The sequence below is a fragment of the Chrysochloris asiatica genome, unplaced genomic scaffold, assembly GCF_000296735.1.
Source record: "Chrysochloris asiatica unplaced genomic scaffold, ChrAsi1.0 scaffold00135, whole genome shotgun sequence".
NCBI classification, from domain to species: domain Eukaryota; kingdom Metazoa; phylum Chordata; class Mammalia; order Afrosoricida; family Chrysochloridae; genus Chrysochloris; species Chrysochloris asiatica.
The window spans coordinates 4,973,191-4,993,383 of NW_006408653.1; the positions used below are offsets into that span (position 1 = coordinate 4,973,191).

The following is a 20,193-nucleotide window of genomic DNA, read 5'->3' on the forward strand; positions in this document are numbered from 1 at the left end:
CAAAGGCAAGAAGTGACTGCATTACAAGCTTTCAACAGGGAACCTAGATCCAGGGGGCCTGGAGGAAGGCAGAATCTCCAGTGAGTAGTATCCAATCTGTCTAGGCGGAGCTGATGAAATGAAATGCAGATGGATCTCTTGTGATACAATAGTGAATAATTGTTATCAGGACTGATTGTGAGGGTTGGAAATGTAAAGGTAGATGTTTTGCAGCAAGAGGGGAGTGATTAACTTTCCAGTCTAGGAGCAGAGGTCCCTAGGACCATCAAGGGAGAAGAGCGGACAGGGGGACCCTACCCAGAGAAACAGTGATGCCTGAGATGGAGGCAGAGACGATGACGTGGAGCGATGAAGCAGCTGGAGACTTTAGATCCAGAGAGAGAGAGGGACTGTGTGCTGAAGACCGGGGGGAAGGGTGTGGGGGTTAGGCTTGCAGGGTATACCCTCTGGTTGGTTGATGATGCATGGAGGGGATTGGAACCATGGCAATGAAACGATATACAACAGAATGAATGTAAAACTAATGTTCTCCATATAAACTATCACATAATTCACAATAAAACATTAAAAAAAAAACAACTCATTTGTTGTTTTTATGTGCCATGGAGTTGATTCCGACTCATAGCGACCCTGCATAGGGTTTCCAAGGCTGTAAATCTTTACGGGAGCAGAAAGCCTATCTTTCTCCCACAGAACAGCTGGTAGTTTCGAACTCTTGACCTTGAGATTAGCAGCCCGATTCATAGCCACTACGCTACCAGAGCTCCTTACCATTACCTTTGACTAATTTTAACTCATATTGGCACTACTGGGTCACATAAAGTTTTCTTAAAAGAGTCCATATAGTAAATATTTTAGGCTTTGTGGACCATTTGACTTTTGTCCCAACTACTCTACTCTGCTATTTCACAAATAGGAAAGCAGTCACAGACATTTGTAATTGAATCAGCATAGCTGTGTTCCACAAGTGGCCCACAAAATTTCAATTAACTAGTGCAGCTTTGAAGCATGGTGGATCTGCAGGATAAGCACAGGACTATGGACCACAAGGTCAGCTGTTTAAGTCCACCAGCTGCTCCCTTGGAGAGAGAAAGTTTTCTGCTCCACAAAGATTTACATCCTCAGAAAGCTACACAGGGTCACAATGAATCCGAATTGGCTCAAAGGCACTTAACAACAACAACATGCCATAACTGGAATTTTAAGTTCACTTCTAAGAGGAACATAGTGTGTCAGGGAGTGCAAATGGATGGTGAAGGAATATCAAATGAAATCACATGAGGGACATGTGAAATAACTTTAAATATATATATAGCCTAGAGAAGACTAGAAGAGAGTCAACAAGCACTTCTAAAAATATGAACAACAGGACATAGAAAAGGGGTTATAACGATTCTCTGTGGTGCCACAAAGCATCTGAAAGTTTTCCATTTAGGAGTTATAGCACTGCTCAATATAAGTCAAAACTTACAACACACACCAAACCAAAATCCCACCACCAAGTCACTTTCAACTCACAGAAACTCCACAGAACAGAAGAAACCAGCTCCATAGGGCTTCCTACACTGTAAGAAACAGACAGCCTCATCTTGTTCGTGCAGAGCAGCTGGAACCACTGACTATGTAGTTAGTAACCTAATGACTAATCCACAGAGCCACCAGGCCTCTTTTTAAATAGTCACCAAAAATGGAGTACCTCACCTTAGGAATCCAATAGTCCACTCAACAAACAAAATGAGCATTTATTACATACTAGGTACTATGAATCCTGGTGTGGTGCTGAAGGTTCAAACCCGCCAGCCACTCCTTGGAAACTAGGAGTTGCTAGGAGTCAGACCTGATTTGGCGGTACTAAACAACAATGGATACCGTGCTAGACCTTAGGGATATAAAGAAAAATAAGACAAAGTCTCAAACATCAAGAGGCTCCAAGTCTAACAAGGGAGACATATATATAAATGAATAATTGTAATAATAGACTTATAAGCATAATTTGCTATGAAAACAGTATGATTGATTACAGCAAATTAATTCTCTAGGAGTTTCAACAACAGAAGCATGGAAACAAGTAACTCTTATTGAAAAGCTATTGATAACTCTTAACACTGACTGATATCTATTGTGAAAAGTGTGGGATAATGGTGTGAGTGAGTCATGAGGTGTGAAGAACTGGTCAGTTTGTCACAGAGGCCAATCAATGCTACAGCGTCAGAATGGCACAAATCATAACAGACCTGTCGAGGCTAACAAATGATGAAAACCTCACAGATTTTAATGAACAAAGTCAATTTACTATTAGCAAAAGATATCGCAGACGTAGAAACTGAAAATTCAAAAGGATCCTCTCCTTGGATTTCCTCAGACACTGTTATAACAGTGATTGGTTAAATCTTTACCTATAGATCATAGATTCCTTATTAAATATAATTTTCATGTATTTATCACTGCAGTTTTTACAATTTTAAAGAAAAACCATGTACTTTACAAATTCCCATTTAAGGTGAGTGAGAACTCGGAAATAAAACAATCAATGATTTGCTCATTAAAATATTAAAGGTTTCATGCAATGAGTTCTCCACCCCATTTTTTGGGTACATCAAAGAGTTATCATCAATAAAAATTTATGTTAAATATATTTTCAATTGATTTATATAAATGATTCCTAAGAAAATGCTTTTTATTTCTTATCCTATAAGGGACTTTCTTGCTGATAAGGGCATTGAAACACGTATTACCTTTACTACTTACATTTTAAGAAACATGTTGTTAGGTGCCGTCAAGTTCGTTCCAACTCATAGCGACCCTATATTGGGTTTCTGACAGTGGCAAGTGGGTTTGAACCATCAACTTCACAATTCAAACCGACACTGTGTTCTAGTACTTTATCCTCCAGTGCCACACTAGGACTTCACAACAGACATAACACTCTTTAAACTCCAAATTCATTAATATTTCTTTCTTAAAACATTGTCCTCTCTTGGAATTAGGATTTCTAAGCTCAGAAAATACTGCCAATCTACAAGCTACTGTTAAACTATAAAATATTATTAATATCCTGAGCATTCAATTTGCAACTATTTACTGTAACTGGAGTCCTGGTGTGGTGCTGTGGGTTAATGCGCCAGACTGTAAAGCCATTTGAACTGCCAAGTCGGCAGTTCAAGCTCACCAGCTGTTCCTCAGAAACCCTATACAGGGTCCCTATGGGTTAGAACTGACTCAACGACACTTAACAACAACAATCAAGAGGAAAAAGCAAAGCAAGGAAGATTCACTAAGGAAGTAACTTCTGAGTTATATCTTGAAATGCAAAGAACAGCTCTTTAGAAAAACAGTCAGGTACTGTGTGTGTGTGTGTGTGTGTGTGTGTGTGTGTGTGTGTGTAGTGTGTGAGAAGAAGACACATAATAGGGGGAAAAGATGGTATTCCAGGCCGAGAAGACAAGTCTAAGTCACCAGTGGTATTCTAGGAGAGGCTAGATAATGAGCTAGCTGTGCAGGGCATTCATAAAAGGATTCAGGTATCAGGTTGAGATTTAAAACACATCACAGACAGGGTCTTTACAATACTAATTTTTGACAGCCTAAGAACAAAATTGTCCTTCATATCAATTTAATTCTAGTACCAGTACCAGTTACTGTGGAGTCTGTTCTGAAATAGAGATCCCATGTATGTCAGAATAAAACTGTGACCCATAGAGTTTTCAAAGACTGATTTTTCAGAAACATCATCAGAACTTTCTTCTAAGGTACCTCTGGGTGGACCTGAACCTCCGACCTTTCAGTTAGCAACTGAGCACATTAACAATTTATGCTACCCAGGACTCCAATTAAACACTATTGTTGAAATAAAACACGTTATAAATGCTTTTCTGATGATTTGTCCAGTGAATTAAGTTAAAAGAAGAAAACCAAAAAGAAAGTTTTATAAACAGAAACACTCATTTTATTACAAAACTAGCATACTTGATTTCTCTCAAAATGTTCTAAACAGACATCACCTTTGGATACCTTTAAACCAATAAAAGGTTCAAGCAAATGTATAGACATGCAGTTTCCCTACATACAAAATCAATATTCAGCTTGAAACAGTAATAGAAAATCTTATTTTAAAACATCAGGTATCTAGAAATAAGGTCAATAAGAGAGAAAATATCTCTGCTACAGAAACTAAAAAAATGTTAAATATCTAATCTGGAGGAACATATACCCAACAAAAAATTTAGAAGAATGATTATGAAGGGGAAACATGCCTTAAAAGGTAAAAGATTATGCTATGAGCTAAAACAATTAAAATAATGCTGGTAGAGATATAATGCCCAGAACCAAGTTTCTGCTTAGGTGGGAATTTAGTGCATAATAAATTTAAGTGCTGGTGGTGGTGGTTAAGGGCCGTGGAGTCAGTTCTGACTCATAGTGACACTGCATAGGGTTTCCAAGGTTGTGAATCTTTACAGCAACAGAAAGCAATGGATCAATCAGGACAATAATAATGTCATCCATATGAAAAAGATACCCATGCTGACCCAACTCACACCATCCAAAAACACTGCAAATAGATTTTCAACTTCACATCAGGTATTCCATAGTTATTATCCAAACCACCTATAAAAATTTCATTTCCAAGGGTCCTACTTTCTGACCACCAGCCCATACCTTCCCAGCTAAATTCCTACTCCAACTATTCTTTAGACCCCACTGGATTAACATTCCTTGACCATATATCAGTTTTCATTACACATCAGTCTCTAATATATTATCTACCACTCTAATATTATCCACCACGGATCTTCTTATTCAGCGTAGATTCTATGGTACCACTATAACCACTCATTACATTTACCAATGAGCCCAAAGACCAGGGTTTTATATGAATTGTCTGTATGCATGCTCAAGTCCTTAAGAATGACAGCAAGAATAATGGTAAAGAGAAAATCAGTAAACTAAGAGCTAAAATCTTTTTTCTTTTCTTTTTTCAAAAGGGAGTGTTTAGAAATTAGTAGATGATTAACAAAGAGGAGTAAAACAGCATACAGGCTTCAAAGGAGCTGAGGTTTTTTGAGAAGAGAAAAGGTGGTCTAGAAGCCATAATTACAAACAAGGAAAACAATCACCCATCTCCAGGCACCCATAATACGTGGTGTGTGGGAGAAAAAAGGTCACCACTTGAAAAGGCTATAGAAATTTGTTCAAAACAAAGGAGTAAAGAAAATGTACTGAAGAGAGCTGAGGACATAGGAGATTTTGCTGTTATCACCACTTCCACAGAATATTCAGATGTGACTGCATATATAAATATATTTAGCACTTAAATAAAGATATCCATAAGGGTGAGTAATAAAGTTCTGCTACAAAATCAGAGAAATCTTTAATAAACAAATATATCACAATGTGAAGCTACTGTTCCTCAATACATCCTCCATTTAGGTCTATACCTTTTGAAGGCGTTGCTTGCATCTCTCTAACCCTTGCCTGAAGAGTTCTGCACTCTTCGATTTACACTACGTCAAAATGGCATTTCTGGCATCCTTAAGGACTCAAATCGTGTTCTTTTTAAGTGTTCTTTTGAGTCTGGGGAACAAAAGGAAATCTAAAGAGGTAACATCAAGGTTTTTTTTAAGGTAGATGAAATAAGGTTTCCTACGAAGAAAGCCATTCCTATGAAATTCTCATAGGACAGAGTCCTTGCTATCCTTCAACAATGAAGAGTTACATTGTCAGGATAAAAAAAACTTCCTCAGTTCAACTGTCCTGGCCTCTTTCTCACCAATGCAGCTTTCTATGTTCTTAAAACATCTTCCTAATAAAAGGTCCCATAATTATTCTGTGTCCTCTGAGAAAACCAATTAAGACAATCCCTTTGGGATTCCAAAAAACAGCCAAAAAAACTGCCTTGAATTACGTAGGCAGATCCCCTCAGAAGCCATTGTTTCAACTGGGCCTTTTTTTTTTTTTAAGGTGCTTTATCAAAACTAAGACCAATGTATTACTAAGAGAACTTGTCTGTAACAATCTTCTAATCACACACAGACGTGTGAACACATTTTGTTGAACTGGAATTCTAGGAGCAGTACTTTTGATTTACTCTTATATACTACTAAATGAAACAAGCAAATTTCAAAGTAGTATATATATTGTCATCCCAAGCTCTGGTAGTGTAGTGGTTACGAATCGGGCTGCGAACCTCAAGGTCAACAGTTGGAAACTACCAGCTGTTCCGTGAGAGAAAGATGAGGCTTTCTGCTCTTGTAAAGATTTGCAGCCTCGGGAAACCCTGTACAGGGTCACTATGAGTCGGAACCAACTCTACGGCACATGACAACATATATATTGTCATACCATCTTTTTGAAATAATAATGGTAACAATAAAGGATAGTGTATGTACAGAAAAAATAACATCAGAAGTTACTTCTGAAAAAATGAGAAAGATCATGGGGAATTTTCAACACTAAATATTTCTGATGTTTGCCTGTTCAATGAGACAGGAACTACAACAAGGAACTACAGACTGAAAATATATTGTGGCCAAGAGCCAAAGTTGAGTAAATTATTAGTAAGTTTCCAGTTAAATCCACTTTAATATATTCTAAACAGGTTAAATAAACTCAAATATGTTTACCTAACTTCCACAAGGTCATTTGGTTTATAACTGGGATGAAGGAAGAACCACACTTTCTTGACAAAATGATTAATACTGGGTTCTCTACGAGACCCTCGGACATATACCATCCACTTATGGGTTGACTGGTCATTTTCTTCCCTTTTGTCTGGAGGTATATACCTAAAGAAGAAAAAAAAATTCTTTTACCCTTCAATAACCTAATAACACAGTAACTTCCACTTAAACAAGATAAAATTAGCTCTAATATCTAACAATCGTATAACCCAAAACCTGAGTCTTTGCACTTAATTCTTTAATATTTTTTTCTTTCTAAAACATTCGGGGGGGTGGGGGGAGTGGCTAAAAGGTATTCCCTTTTATTTTTGTTTTCTAATGATTACAATGCAACTAAAAGCAAATAAATATCAAAAAATTTTTCTGCCAAGTAGGTACATGAAGTAGGAATAGGATAGCATATTTTATTCCTGGATTAGGGGCCCTCTAGCCTTTATGTTGTTTTCATTCAGGTGTCAGCATGTTAAAACTTTGGGCTCTTCTGAAGCTTACTCATTACTGCTAAGGTGGCAACTGGCTTTCTCTTTTCAAAGTCAAAACAAGCCATTCCATTTAAGACCTGACAATACTAAAATTAGTCTTTTTAGGTCGGTGATTTGAACCCACCAGCTGTTCCACAAGATGAAGATGTGGCAGTCTGTTTCTGTAAAGATTTACAGTCTTGGAAATCCTATGGGGCACTTTTACTATATCCTATAGGGTTGGTGTGGTGCTTTGGGTTAATGAGCTGGACTGCACAGTCTGAACCACAAAGTCTGTAGTTCAAGTTCACCAGCTGCTCCTAGAAAACCTTATACAGGGCTGCCATGGGTCAGAACTGTCTCTAAATACTTTAACAACAACAAAAATGGGTTGGTATTTGTTGGGATCAACTCTTTGGAAATGGGCTTGTTTTTTGTATAGGATTTCTGAGGAGTGGCTGGTGGATTTGAACCACTGACCTTGTGGTGAGGAGGCCACTACTTATCCTAAAGCAGCATACCAGGTCCTACCTTTATTTCACAGGAGGCCTCTAAGAGACTCTTTGTTGTTACCGTTACGTATCAAATCAGTTACAACTTATAGCAACCCTGTATAGGGTTTCCAAGGAGCAGCAGTGAGTTTGAACTGATTACCTGACAGTTAGTGCTTATCCTACAGCACCATATTAGGACACTAGACTCTATCCTCTTACATCCTGCCTGGTGGAAAATACGACTCTATGCTGATCTATGCCTATGTTGATCTTTATAAATGCAGTAGGCTAAGTGCTTCAAACTAGTTCTCTATCAAGAGTATTCTCGTCTAGTCTTGGTACTTTGTCCTTCCAATATATTTAAGAATCAGCTTAAGTTTCATAAACTGTTGGTTTTTTAACTGAAGTATCCATATATCAATTTGGCACTCCAGGACAATACAATGAACCACAAGGTTAGTTTTAACCTCAAGGTTGGTGGTTCAAATCCACCAGCTGCTTCTTGGAAACCCTTTAGTGTTGTTATGAGTCAGAACCAACTTGCTATGCGTTAATATGCTGGATTGCAAGGTTGGTTTGAACCACAAGGTCGGTGGTTCAAGATCACCAGCGGCTCCTTGGAAGCCCTATACAGGGTCACTATGAGTTGGAACCAACTCCAAGGCATTTAATAACAACAACATAGGCCAATTTGGGAAAAAATAGCATCTTTACAATATATTTAGCCTTACTATAGTCCTGGTATGGTGCTGCGGGTTATTGTGCTCAACTGTAAGATCAATTTGAACCCCAAGGTCGGCTGTTCAAGTTCACGAGCCACTCCTTGGAATCTCTATACAGGGTCACTAGGAGTCAGAACTGACTCGATGGCACTTTACAATAACAACATAGATCAATTGGGGAGAAATAGCATCTTTACAATACTGAGCCTTATACATAGTCCTCGTGTGGCACTGCGGGTTTATGCACTAGACTGCAAGGTCAGTTTGAACCCCCAGGTCGACAGTTCAAGCTCACCAGCCGCTCCTTGGAAACCCCATACAGGGTTTCTATGAGTTGGAACCATATATGAACATGGTTTTGCTAAGTGCCGTTTCACGTCAGTTCCAAGTAGCAGCTGGTGAGTTTGAACTAGTACACTGTTCCAATTATAGACTGAATGGCAAAGTTGGTTTGTACCACAAGGCTGGAGGTTAAAACCCACCAGCTGCTTCTTAGGAAACCCTATACAGGGTTGCTATGATTTGGAACTGACCCAAAGGTTCTTAAAAACAACAACGCTGTCAATAGTTTTTATAGTCTCCTTTAAGTAGAGCTTGCAGGTCTTTTATTTGATTTATGAAGCAATTTATGTTTTTACTACAGTAAATACATCTTTCTTAAAAATCATGTTTTCTAATTTTGTGGCCATCATACAAAAACATAACTGACTTCTGTATATTGATATTTATCGATAACCTTGATAACCTTTTTTACTAATAGCTTACCAAAAATTCTTTGTGTTTTCTATGTAGACAATCACATCATGTTAGTAATTTGTTTCTTCTTTACTTATCCTTATGGAGTCCTGGTGTGGCACTGTGGGTTAATGCGCCAGACTGCAAAGCTATCTGAATTGCAAGGTTGGTAGTTCAAGCTCACCAGCTGCTCCTCAGAAACATTACACAGGATTGCTATGAGTCAGAACCGACTCGATGGCACTTAACAACAATCCTTACACTTGTTTTTCTTATTTGACTCCATTAGTATTTCCTATTATTTCTAAGTGCAGTGTTGAAAACGATTGGTGATACCAAGTATCTCATCTTGCTCCTGATAATAAAGAGATGGCTTTTAAGATTTTAAATATGATGTTCACTTTTTAAAAACATTCTTTTTGGAAAGTGGGTGGGTAGGAATAGAGAGTGAGGGTTAGGGTTAGGAATAGAGAGTGAGGACTATGGCTAGGTCTATTCTGAGTGTTAAGGGTAAGTGTTGGGCTACAGCTAGGAGTAAGGTTTGGTCTAGTTTTTAGTGTTACAGCTAGGGTTATTTTGATCTATATTAACTTTTTCTTGAAATCTACTTGATTTCCTCTTCATTTAGAAATTTTGTAATTACATTATTCCTTCTTTTTGCTTTATGGGGTTATTTTGGTTGCCAACGGTCTCTGGTTCTCTATTTTCAGCCTTATAGGTCTGTTTAAAAGACCCCTGGAAGTGTAATGAGGAGTTAGGCTGTGAACTACACGGTCAATAGTTTGAACCTGCCAGTTGCTCCATGGGAAAAAGATAAGGCTTTCTGTTCCTGTGAAAAATTTGTTGTCATCGTGATGTGCCATGGAGTCGGTTCAGATTGCAGTCTGGGAAACCCTATACAGGAACTCTGTAAGTCAGAATCGAGTTGGTGGCACACCACCACTACCACCACCAGAGCAGTTTGACTTTGCAGACTTCTATAGCTGGGTTGAGTCTAGAGGATATTGTGATTGTGATATATGTCAGTCTCAGGTTGTTGTTGGTTCTCTGTCCAAAGAACTCCCTTTACTTTTTGGAAGTCTGGTTTTACAAATTCTTTTGTTTGTTTAAAAATGACCTAATTTTGCCATTACATTTAATGGAATTAAATAAAATGGCAAAATCATGCTTGTATATAATGTAATTCCATTTTCTTCTTGCACACATGGTTTCTGCTAAGAAATCAGAATTTATTATTATTTCTCCTTTGAAAGGTAACTTTTTGTTTTTCCTAAACTGCTCTTGGGAATCTTTATCTTTGGTTTTGAAAAGGCTGATTATAATATGTCATGGCATCTTTCTTTTGGGGCCTATCCTGTTTTGGAGGAGTTCATTCAACTTCTTGAATGACTCTACCTTTCATCTTTCATGGTGTTATGGAAGTTTTCTTCCAACAATTCTTGGACAATATTCTCTATGGGTTTTTAAAATTTCTGTCTAGAATTCTTATCACACCTAAATTATTCCTCTTGATAGTGTCCCACATAAATCTCAGGCTTCCTTAGGTGTTCTTTGTTGTTGTTGTTTTTTCTGATTGCTCTCTAGCAGATGAATACTGAGAGGTTTTCCTTCAAGCCCAGTATTTCACCTTTCCAGTGATTTAATTCTATTACTTTGCTCTTTCAGTGTATTATTTCTGAAGTCTTAGTACTAACATTACGGCTTTCTAACTGCTAGTTTTGCATGGCTCCCAGTTTTTCAATTATTTTATCAATTTGTTTCCTGAATTTTTCCATAGTTTTGCCCATGTTTTCCTTGATCTCATCACCTTGATTTCATCAGCAGTTTTCTCGATCTTTCTCTCAATATGCTGAAGTTGCCAAATTAGCATTTTTTAAAATTCTTTTATCAGGTAGTTCTGATACCATTTCTAGTGTTTTATTTTCTGACTCTGTATTTTGGTGACTTGCTTGAGGCACTGTTTCTTTGTGTAAGGTGAAATTGTTTTCTTCAAGACATCGTGGTGCTGTATTTTATTTATTCCTGGTGGATATGGTAAGAACGGAAATTGTAATCACAGTTCTCTATGTACCAAAGTTCAGGACCAGTTCACACACCTCCAGAAGCGGGGGTGCTACACTAGGTGCCTGACCATGGGGGTACCAGTGGCTGCTGGGTTGGCGAGGACAGGGACTGATCATGTTCCCAGCTACCAGAAGAATTGCACCCCATTGTCACCAATTTCCAGGAACATCCTGTGCCTGCAGGCTGCTGCATCAACAGCTGCTTGCCACACCGTGCCACAGCGTGTCACACCAGCCCACAGCCCATCTGTTTTTCTTCCCTCTCACTGCTCCTGTTCAGCTTCTTCCAGTCGGCACTCCATTCACCTCTCTGTCCTATCCTCTGATGCTCAGGGTTCCAGGACCACCATCTATCTGTTTCACTAGGTCTCCTATGTCTTTGTGTCAGATACTCAGCTCAGTGCACCAGCTTACTCCACCATCTTGCTCCAGACTCTAAAGCTATTTTTATATGAGTTAACTAAATTCCCAATTTGCCATTATAAATATGTGGCAGGTGCCAGATTGTTTAAAAGTTACACTTTTAAAGTAAGATGTGAAGTCAGTACTTGAGAGTTTACCAATCTTACTGGCCTTCAAACACCTATAATTAGTGTATCTTATAAACTACACATGAAAATAAAAAAGAGTATTTTTAAGTTCTGTTTAGAAGGCAAAGTATAATGTTAACTCGGCAGTTTGTCTAGTGACATTTTAGAGTGAAAATTATCACACTTGTGGAACAAGGCAGATGAGATGGTATTGTACAAAAAGGCAGGAGAGGCAATAATATCCAAATAAAAATGAGAGATCTAGATTCAAATACAAACTTTGCTTACTATTAATCAAGATTATCCTTGGAATGTCTCTGGACCTTAGTTTACTTTTGAAATAACTGTGAGCTTGGGAAAAAGAATTCTAGAGATCTCTTCCAATACTGTAATACTAAATATTACAAGTATTTATGTCGGTCTTAAATGGGTGACTAGAAATGAGACAATTCAACTGCATACTCACTTGGACACATTGCCCACTACTATTGTTTTCTTTACAAAAAGTCGCGACGTCTCATCCCCTGTAAGATCGGCATTCCGCTGATCTGCTTTATGGGAGCCAATAGTACTAGAAGTGTCCTGAAAGAAATCATAATCAAGTTTCATTTTCAATTTAAATTGGACAACTTTCAATAGGCCAGAAACTACAAAAATCATGAAAAATATGAGTAAAGTTCTTTTCTTTTGGCTCATATAATGCCTCTCAAAGCATGAAAAAAATTTATTACAAATATTGTAGCACTTCACATAAAAAGTTTATATACTATAATTGTGTGTTTGTGTGTTTAACAGTCATGTAGAGCTGCACTGTATCTGCAATAGGATGCAGAACGATACACAAGAAACTATTTTAAATGGTTACCTTTGGGAAATGGAGTAAGGAGTTAGTGGAACTTACTTTCTTTCCGATTTTCTGTACCATTAAAAGTTTTTTTCATCTCCTAGATGAATAATTTGGGGGAAACACTTAATCTCTCTAATCTCAATTTCCTACCTATAAAGTAAGAATGATACTTGTACCTACCTCATATGATTAAAGTAATTATGATTGTATAGTGCTTAGAATAGTGACTGGTACATAGTAAGTGCTAAATGTTACAAAAACTTAAGAGTATGGTATATAAAGATAGTGCTAAATCCTATGACTAGTTTGCCTTAAACTTTTTAAATCAAAACACAAATATTTCCCAAAAAAATCATATTGGAAAGATACAAATAAATCTAAACAATAAATAAGTGCGCTGATATACGAATGATTCTGTTTTCTACTCTTCTGCATTTTCCAATTTTCAACTGGAAAGTAAATACATACACACAAATACAAACTTTAGAAGGGAAGAAAAGCATATCCTTGATTTGTAAAGCAAACTGGAAATATCTTCTCTCACAGAACACCTTGCTAGAAAAACCCAATGGTCTAATCCAATAAGGACTTTATAGCCAAGTATTTCATCAAGAAATTCAGAATAGCTTTGACATGGGAAATCAAACAACAAACTGATAGGCTCAAAAGCAATAAATGGTTTTCAATTCTATTTATTATTTATCCATTTTCCTCTAGCTACTAAAGCATCTTAAAAGATACCGTTTCACTGAGGAAACGGCTGAGAATAAACATGCACAATGGGAAGAACTTGGGTTCTGAGTAACATCACAGCATTGCCAACTCCTAGAGGGCCCTTCATATCTACACGATGGCATCAAGGAGTTGTGCAGTGCACAGTAGCCCTGCATTCTAAAATTATAAAAATTAAGGTTAAATGCTCAGTTCTAGTTAACTTTGAGACATATATCACTGTAACTTAATCTCTAAAAGAGAAATAATTATTCACTAGCATTCATGCACAATCAACTAAAGCTAAGGAAGACAATGTATACATACTTAATAAATAAGGGTTCCCTTCTCCTTTAGCTCCCTCCCATCCATCCAACTATACCCTTCCTGCATTTCGGCTTGCTCTCTGCTCCACGTTGTTTGATAATCTTTCCTCTATATCCATATTGCTGTTATTGTCTTTGTCAGATAAGAAGTCATTGTGTTGAGACAGAGAATCACTCTCTGAATGATTGGCTGATGGTGTTTCTGATCTCTGGTTGGCAGGAGATGATGATCTGGATGGTGATTCGAAAAATTTCTTGATAGCAGGATGATTAAAAACCATTGCATCACACGCCTTTGATCCCTGTAGAAATGAAAGCAAACAAACATTAAATCAAATCCACTAAAGTTCACTACCATGCTTAGAAAGCTCCACACATCCTTTACAAGGTCTGAACAAACAAAATTAAAAGTAGAATGATAAAATAATCATATAAAGGTTCTAATGCTGTAAGATGTAGGGTAAAATAGAAATAAAAATAAATATTTTAAGTAACATAGAAAATAAGATTTCATTTTTCACTTTCATACTGCTTTACACAAACACACCAACTGCTCTAAATAAAATATACCTATAATACTAAAATATACACACCAAAGAGTAAAATGGCCAACACGTAGGAGAAAAATATAGGATAAAATGTCTTCAAATCATTAATACTGACATATGAAGCTTGCCCTGGTTCAGAACTAAATCCTAGAGTATCTTTCTATGTCCTATTACTTTGATATAATATACAGTGACAGCTGCTGCTAGTGGAATCCACTCAGACTCGTAATGATCTCATGTTCTATTACAACGTAGTATACTGTGGTTATGTTCATTAGCAATTCTATTTTTCTTTAAAGTATGCTACTGAAATACAGATTTTATAAAGGAAAAAAGGAGCCAGAGACCAGCATTTCATAACCAAAGCAGCAAGCTTTTGAATTTCAATGATAAAGGGTTCTCAGAACTATAAATATATTTTATTTCTGCAAACGCAAAATAGTCAAATGGTTGATCATAATAGACTAAAGTATACCTAAATGTCTCTAAATATATCCTAATCAGAATATAGCACAGGATAAAAAAAATGTATTTCTAGATTATCAAACAACATAGATCAGGAACTGTTTATGGTGAACAAACAAACATAACAAGTGAACGACGGGCTCTTCACATAGAGCAGCTACAGTCCACGGGCTGAATCCAACAAGCATTTAATAGATGAGATTCCAATCTAATGTGTATTATGAAAACTCCTGCAGTAAGAAAAAACTGCCTGACTACAATCTAAGATTAAACTCAATAACACTCCAGTCTTTCAAACACAACTCTGGGTAGTTATTGATAGCAGGCACACATCACAGGATAACAAGAGAGCATGAACACAAGCAGTATCTCTCATCTGTAAAAGCCACTGCAAATGATGGAAAGCAGTATGCCATCACATCCCAACTCCTGCATCATTTCCACTGATCAGGTACTGTGCAAGAAAAGAATTATCAAAGACTACTTCTTAGAGAAAAACAATTTAAGAAAACAAAACCTTTAACATCAAAATAAAATAAAGACATTATCAAAATGAGAAAGAATTCTGAATATAGAGATCTCTAGGATAAAAAAGCCAAATATTTATTTTTCATTTGCTTGTCAAAAAGAAAATTAGAAGGGGAAATTCCTTTATTAACTGGAGTGATCTGGTGGCAATTACATTAACCAAGTGGGCAAAGTTAGTATCACTAACACTAAAACAACATGCTTTATGTCGCTCCTCAGAAATCCTACATAAGGTCACGGTGAGCTAGAAACAACTTGACAGCACTTAACAAGAAGAATAAATGTGATGTAGGAGTCCTAGTGTATGTAGCACTGTAGAATAAGCACTGGACCACAATGTCAGTGGTTCAAATCTAGCAGCTGCTCCTCAAAAACTTTATAGTGTTGCTGTGAGTAGGAACTGACTGGAAAGCACTTAACAAGTATGATACAACATGAAATAAATAGTATCATCAATGAAGTATTTTAATCAAATATATTCCTAGTCTATTGGGAAATAGGGAGAAGTTGGGGGGGGGGAAGAAACGGAGGAATACCTCAAGTGGGGTAAAAAAATCTAAAATGTGGGGCATCTACAAGATAACTCATGGTCTGGTCTCTTCAAAAAATCAGTATCATGGGAGTAAAAAAAGGTAAGAGGACTGTTTTAGAGTAAAAACAGACCAAAGAAACAAAAACAAAGTAAACCTTGATTGGATCTTGATTTTAAAAACCCAGCTAAAAAGACATTTTATGAACAAGGGAAATTTAATATGGCCCGATTATCATGTGATACTCAGAAATCATTTTCTCAGTATTATGATATCTTGTGAGGTTGCAAAACTGACTCAATGGCAATGGGTTTTACGTACCACACACACTTCACAATTTTAACATTTGCCGCTATTTATGTATCTTGTTTTTCTCTAAACCAAATGAAAATAAATTTCAATCATCATGACACTTCAACCCTAAACACTCAGAGTAGAGTCTAACTCATGGCAACTCCATGTATGCAGAGTAGAACTGTACCTGTGTGGGCTTGAAATCACCCATCCTTTGGTTAAAAAGTAGTCAAGAGCTTTAACTGTTTGTGCCACACAGGGACTCCAAGTAGCACATCAACAGGTGTTTACTCCAACTTTTTAATAAATTGGGGGCTGGGGGTAGGGGAATCAGGATTTATTGAATAATGTAAATCTACTGAAACTAAAAATTGTCATTCATTAGTAATAAAAGGCCAGAAGAAAGTAAGTCAAAGTCAACCATAATCAAATGAACAGGAAACTAGGGCAAGTTACAATAGGATCTCATTCATCTTTGTATTTGCAAAGCTTAGCACAATGTTTAACAATTATTAGAAGAATTAAGTAAAAACAAAACAAAACAAAATGTTATTTAGGATTACTGGCATTGCAGAGAAGAGTAATTAATGGACTGTGATGGAACATAATTATTGTTATTAAGTGCCTCTGAGTTGATTCCAACTCACAGCGACCCTGTATAGGGTTTCCAAGGAGCAGATGGTGGATTTGAACTGGCGACCTTGTGGTTCGCAGTCCAGTGCTGATCCTACAGTGCCACCCCAGGAGTCCAAACACAATGATAAGTCTTCTATAGTGCCAGGAAGGTAGGCTAGACTTCTTGAGTTCTCAAGGTCAGTGTAAGAATGTTTCAAAGGCAGATTCCATACTGACACCAATTTCCCCTTCAGACAACAATGGGTAGCTGGAAAATGATGGAATATGAGGAATACTTACCTCAGAAACTTTTAGAAGACCTGCAGAAGCATAATAGTTTGCCACAATGCAGGCACGAAGTTTATCCATCATCCTTCTTGCCTCAATTAGTCGCTAAAAGCAAATGGAAATTCACTATTTTATAAATGGCAATTTTAAGAGAGGTACAACAATTCACAAAATAAATGCATATGAACACACACAGAAAGCTCAACTTCTCTAATCATGAAAAAAAAAGGGGGGGGGGGACACACAAATAAGAACAATTAACATTTTCCCACCTAATAAGAGTTATTCTTAAAAGAACAGCAAAGGGGGAAAACAAACCACAACTCTACCTCAAAATATTGTTTTTTCTCCTATTTTCTAATCGCTTTGGACCCCATACCACCAATTTTCATCATTTTACCTGGTCAATGACTTCAATTTCATGTTCCTTATTCTTCATCTCAAGAGCAAATTGTTCCTTGATAATAGTCTCGATCTTCAGTACAGCAGCATCTCGAGCTGCACAAAAATATAAAAACACAATGATATGAAATATAAGTATTAATGATTTTCAGTAGTAACTTTTTTAAAAGCAAATTAAAACATTTTCTGAGACATTCTTGGTCACTATAAAACCATACAAAGATGATGATTTGCTCTTCAACTAATTATGTAAGCTTGTGTAATTACTTAATTACTACTTTACCCACCAGCACTTAAGTGCAGATACTATACTAGATCAATGTTTCCTAAATTTCCATCATTCATTTACTGCCTTCAAGATACCAACCACATCTGAGGCTCATGTATATCTAACTACACAGATAATATTTTTAAATAATTTTAGCCATATCCTGAGCAATAATAATCATAAAACCTCAACTTTGGTGAGATTATTATTTACGCTACATACACTAAAATAATATGTAACTATTAAAATAGAAAATAACCATAATCCCCTCTCAAAATTTACTACACTGTGGAAATACATACTTGGGAAATATAATAGGGCTTCAAAAAGTTCATGGGAAAATGGAATTGAAAGACAATGGAGTACTTCCACAAACTTTTTGAAGGCCTTTTGTACTGATCGAGATAAAACCTCAGTATGTCTACCTTTAAGACTTTATGAATATACCTAACATGTAATGATAGTTAACTATAATAATACCCATCTCATCACATTTTCACTGTCTACCTGACCATGTGCCTTTTAAGTCACATTGTTGTTGTTGTTGTTGTTAGGTGCCAATGAGTTGGTATCGACTCATAGTGACCTTATGCACAACAGAACGAAACACTGCCGGATCCTGGGCCAACCTCACTACTGTTGCCATACTTGAGTCCATCGATGTTACCACTTGGCCAATCCATCTCATTGGAAGTCTTCCTCTTTTTCTCTGAGCTTACCAAACATGATATCCTTCTCCAGCGACTGGTCCCTCCCGACAATATGTCCCAAGTATGAGAGACAAAGTTTGGCCATCTTGGCCTCCAAGGAGCACTCTTGGCTGCACTTCTTCCAAAATGGATCTACTGGTTCTTTTGACAGCCCATGGCACTTTCAGTATTCTCCTCCAATGCCATAACTCAAAAGCATCAATTCTTCTATGGACATCCTTATTCACTGTCCAGCTTTCGCACGCATATGAGGTTATTGAAAATACCATGGCTTGGGTCAGGCGCACCTTACTCCTCAAGCTGACATCTTTGCTCTTCAACACTTTAAGACGGTCTTGTGCAGCAGAATTTGCCTAATACAATACATTGTTTGACTTTTTGACTGCTGCTTCCATAAGTGTTAATAGTTGATCCAAGAAGAATGAAGTCATGGACGACTTCAATCTGTTCTCCATTGATAAGAATGTTGTTTACTGGTCCAGTGGTGAGGATTTTTGCTTTCTTCACATTAAGATGTAATCCATACTGAAGGCTGTGCTCTTTCACCTTCATCAGTGAATGTTTTAAGTCCTCTTCACTTTAATCAATCAAGGCTGTCTCATCTACATATCACAGGTTGTTTATGAGTCTTCCTCCAATCCTGATGCCACGCTTTTCTTCATACAACCCAGCTTCTAGGACTATTTGCTCAGCATACAGGTTGAATAAGTATGGTGAAAGAATACAACCTTGTCACACACCTTTCTTAATTTTAAATCATTCAGTGTTCCCATGTTCTGTTCAAACAACTGCCTCTTGGTCCAGGTACAGATTCCTCATGAGCACAATTAATTCCAGAATACACATACTTTGCAATGTTAAGTCACACTAGTGTACTGCTATTAAACAAAGTACTTAGCCAATCCTTCCCATAAAACCCTCAAATTTATACACAACAGTGGAAATACATTTCTGGAGACATGTTAACAAAAAAATTCCTAAGGCAAGTCAATGTCTACCTGAATTCTCAACTGCTTTTTGTCGCTTATTTGGAAGGGCCACAGATATATCCTCGTAATCAGGGTCAGTTTCCTTGATTGTTCGTTTGATTCCAGACATGATGACATTCAGGTCTTCACTGTGAATCAATTAAAAAAAAGAAAAAAAAGAATGCATGTGTTACTAGTACTGATCAGAGGAGCCCTAGTGGACAATAGTTAAGTGCTTGGCTGCTAACCAAAAGGTTGGGGATTTGAACTCACCAGAGGGTTTTCGAAAGAGAAGGCTTAGCAATCTGTTCTCCTGAAGATTACAGTGTAGGAATCTATATGGGACAGTTCTATTCTATCCTATAGGTTTGCTATGAGTTGGAAGGCATTCAACAGCTCAAAACATGAAACTAGTACTTAGAATAGATACATAAGAAAAGTCATATATTCCTTTTAAAGTTAAAAGCATAAGAAGCATAAACTTCTTAAAGGTTACATCCAAAAGTCCATCAAAGAAAACAGTCATCATCTGTTCAAAAGCATATGTTCCCCTTTCTAAGGAAAATCCTTCAAAATGGCAACTGTAAGAACGGTGCTGCAGCTTCTGACCTCCTCTAACTTTACGGAGGGGAGAAAAAAATCTTATCAACACCAGCCTAAAGCTGATCCCTATGAGACAGAAGTCAGACATACCTCCTCTTTCTCCAGCTTTTTTACCAAGTCTGAAATGATTCGTTCCTTCCATGGCACTCTACTTCTCTGCAATAATTCATTGTAATGACCAAAGAGAATACTTTCAAAAATAGGGTTTATTAGGGTAGTGTTGTTAAGTGCTGTAGAGTTGGTTCCAACCCATAGTGACCCAGTATAGGGTTGCTGAGCAGTGGGTGGTGGGTTGATTTGTTTTTAAAAAGGTAACAGCTTTGATTGTGGGACCCTATCCAGAGAAGCAGCGACACCAGAGACGGAGGCAAAGATGAGGACATGGAGAGAGAGAGCAGCTGAGGACTC

At 37.2% G+C, this 20,193-nt stretch overlaps 1 protein-coding gene across 1 annotated transcript in view; it reads right to left on the reverse strand.

Moving 5' to 3' along the window:
- The window catches only part of YEATS2 (YEATS domain containing 2), a 124,447-nt gene extending 105,123 nt beyond the window's left edge, over positions 1-19,324 (reverse strand). The window contains exons 1-6 of the mRNA XM_006869809.1: positions 19,213-19,324; positions 17,235-17,332; positions 16,847-16,939; positions 13,623-13,868; positions 12,149-12,264; positions 6,621-6,782 (exon numbers count right to left, since the gene is read on the reverse strand). Coding sequence (XP_006869871.1) covers positions 6,621-6,782; positions 12,149-12,264; positions 13,623-13,868; positions 16,847-16,939; positions 17,235-17,332; positions 19,213-19,312 — 815 coding nt within the window. The 5' untranslated portion in view covers positions 19,313-19,324. The remainder of the gene's footprint in view (positions 1-6,620; positions 6,783-12,148; positions 12,265-13,622; positions 13,869-16,846; positions 16,940-17,234; positions 17,333-19,212) is intronic.
- Positions 19,325-20,193: the final 869 nt, after the last annotated feature.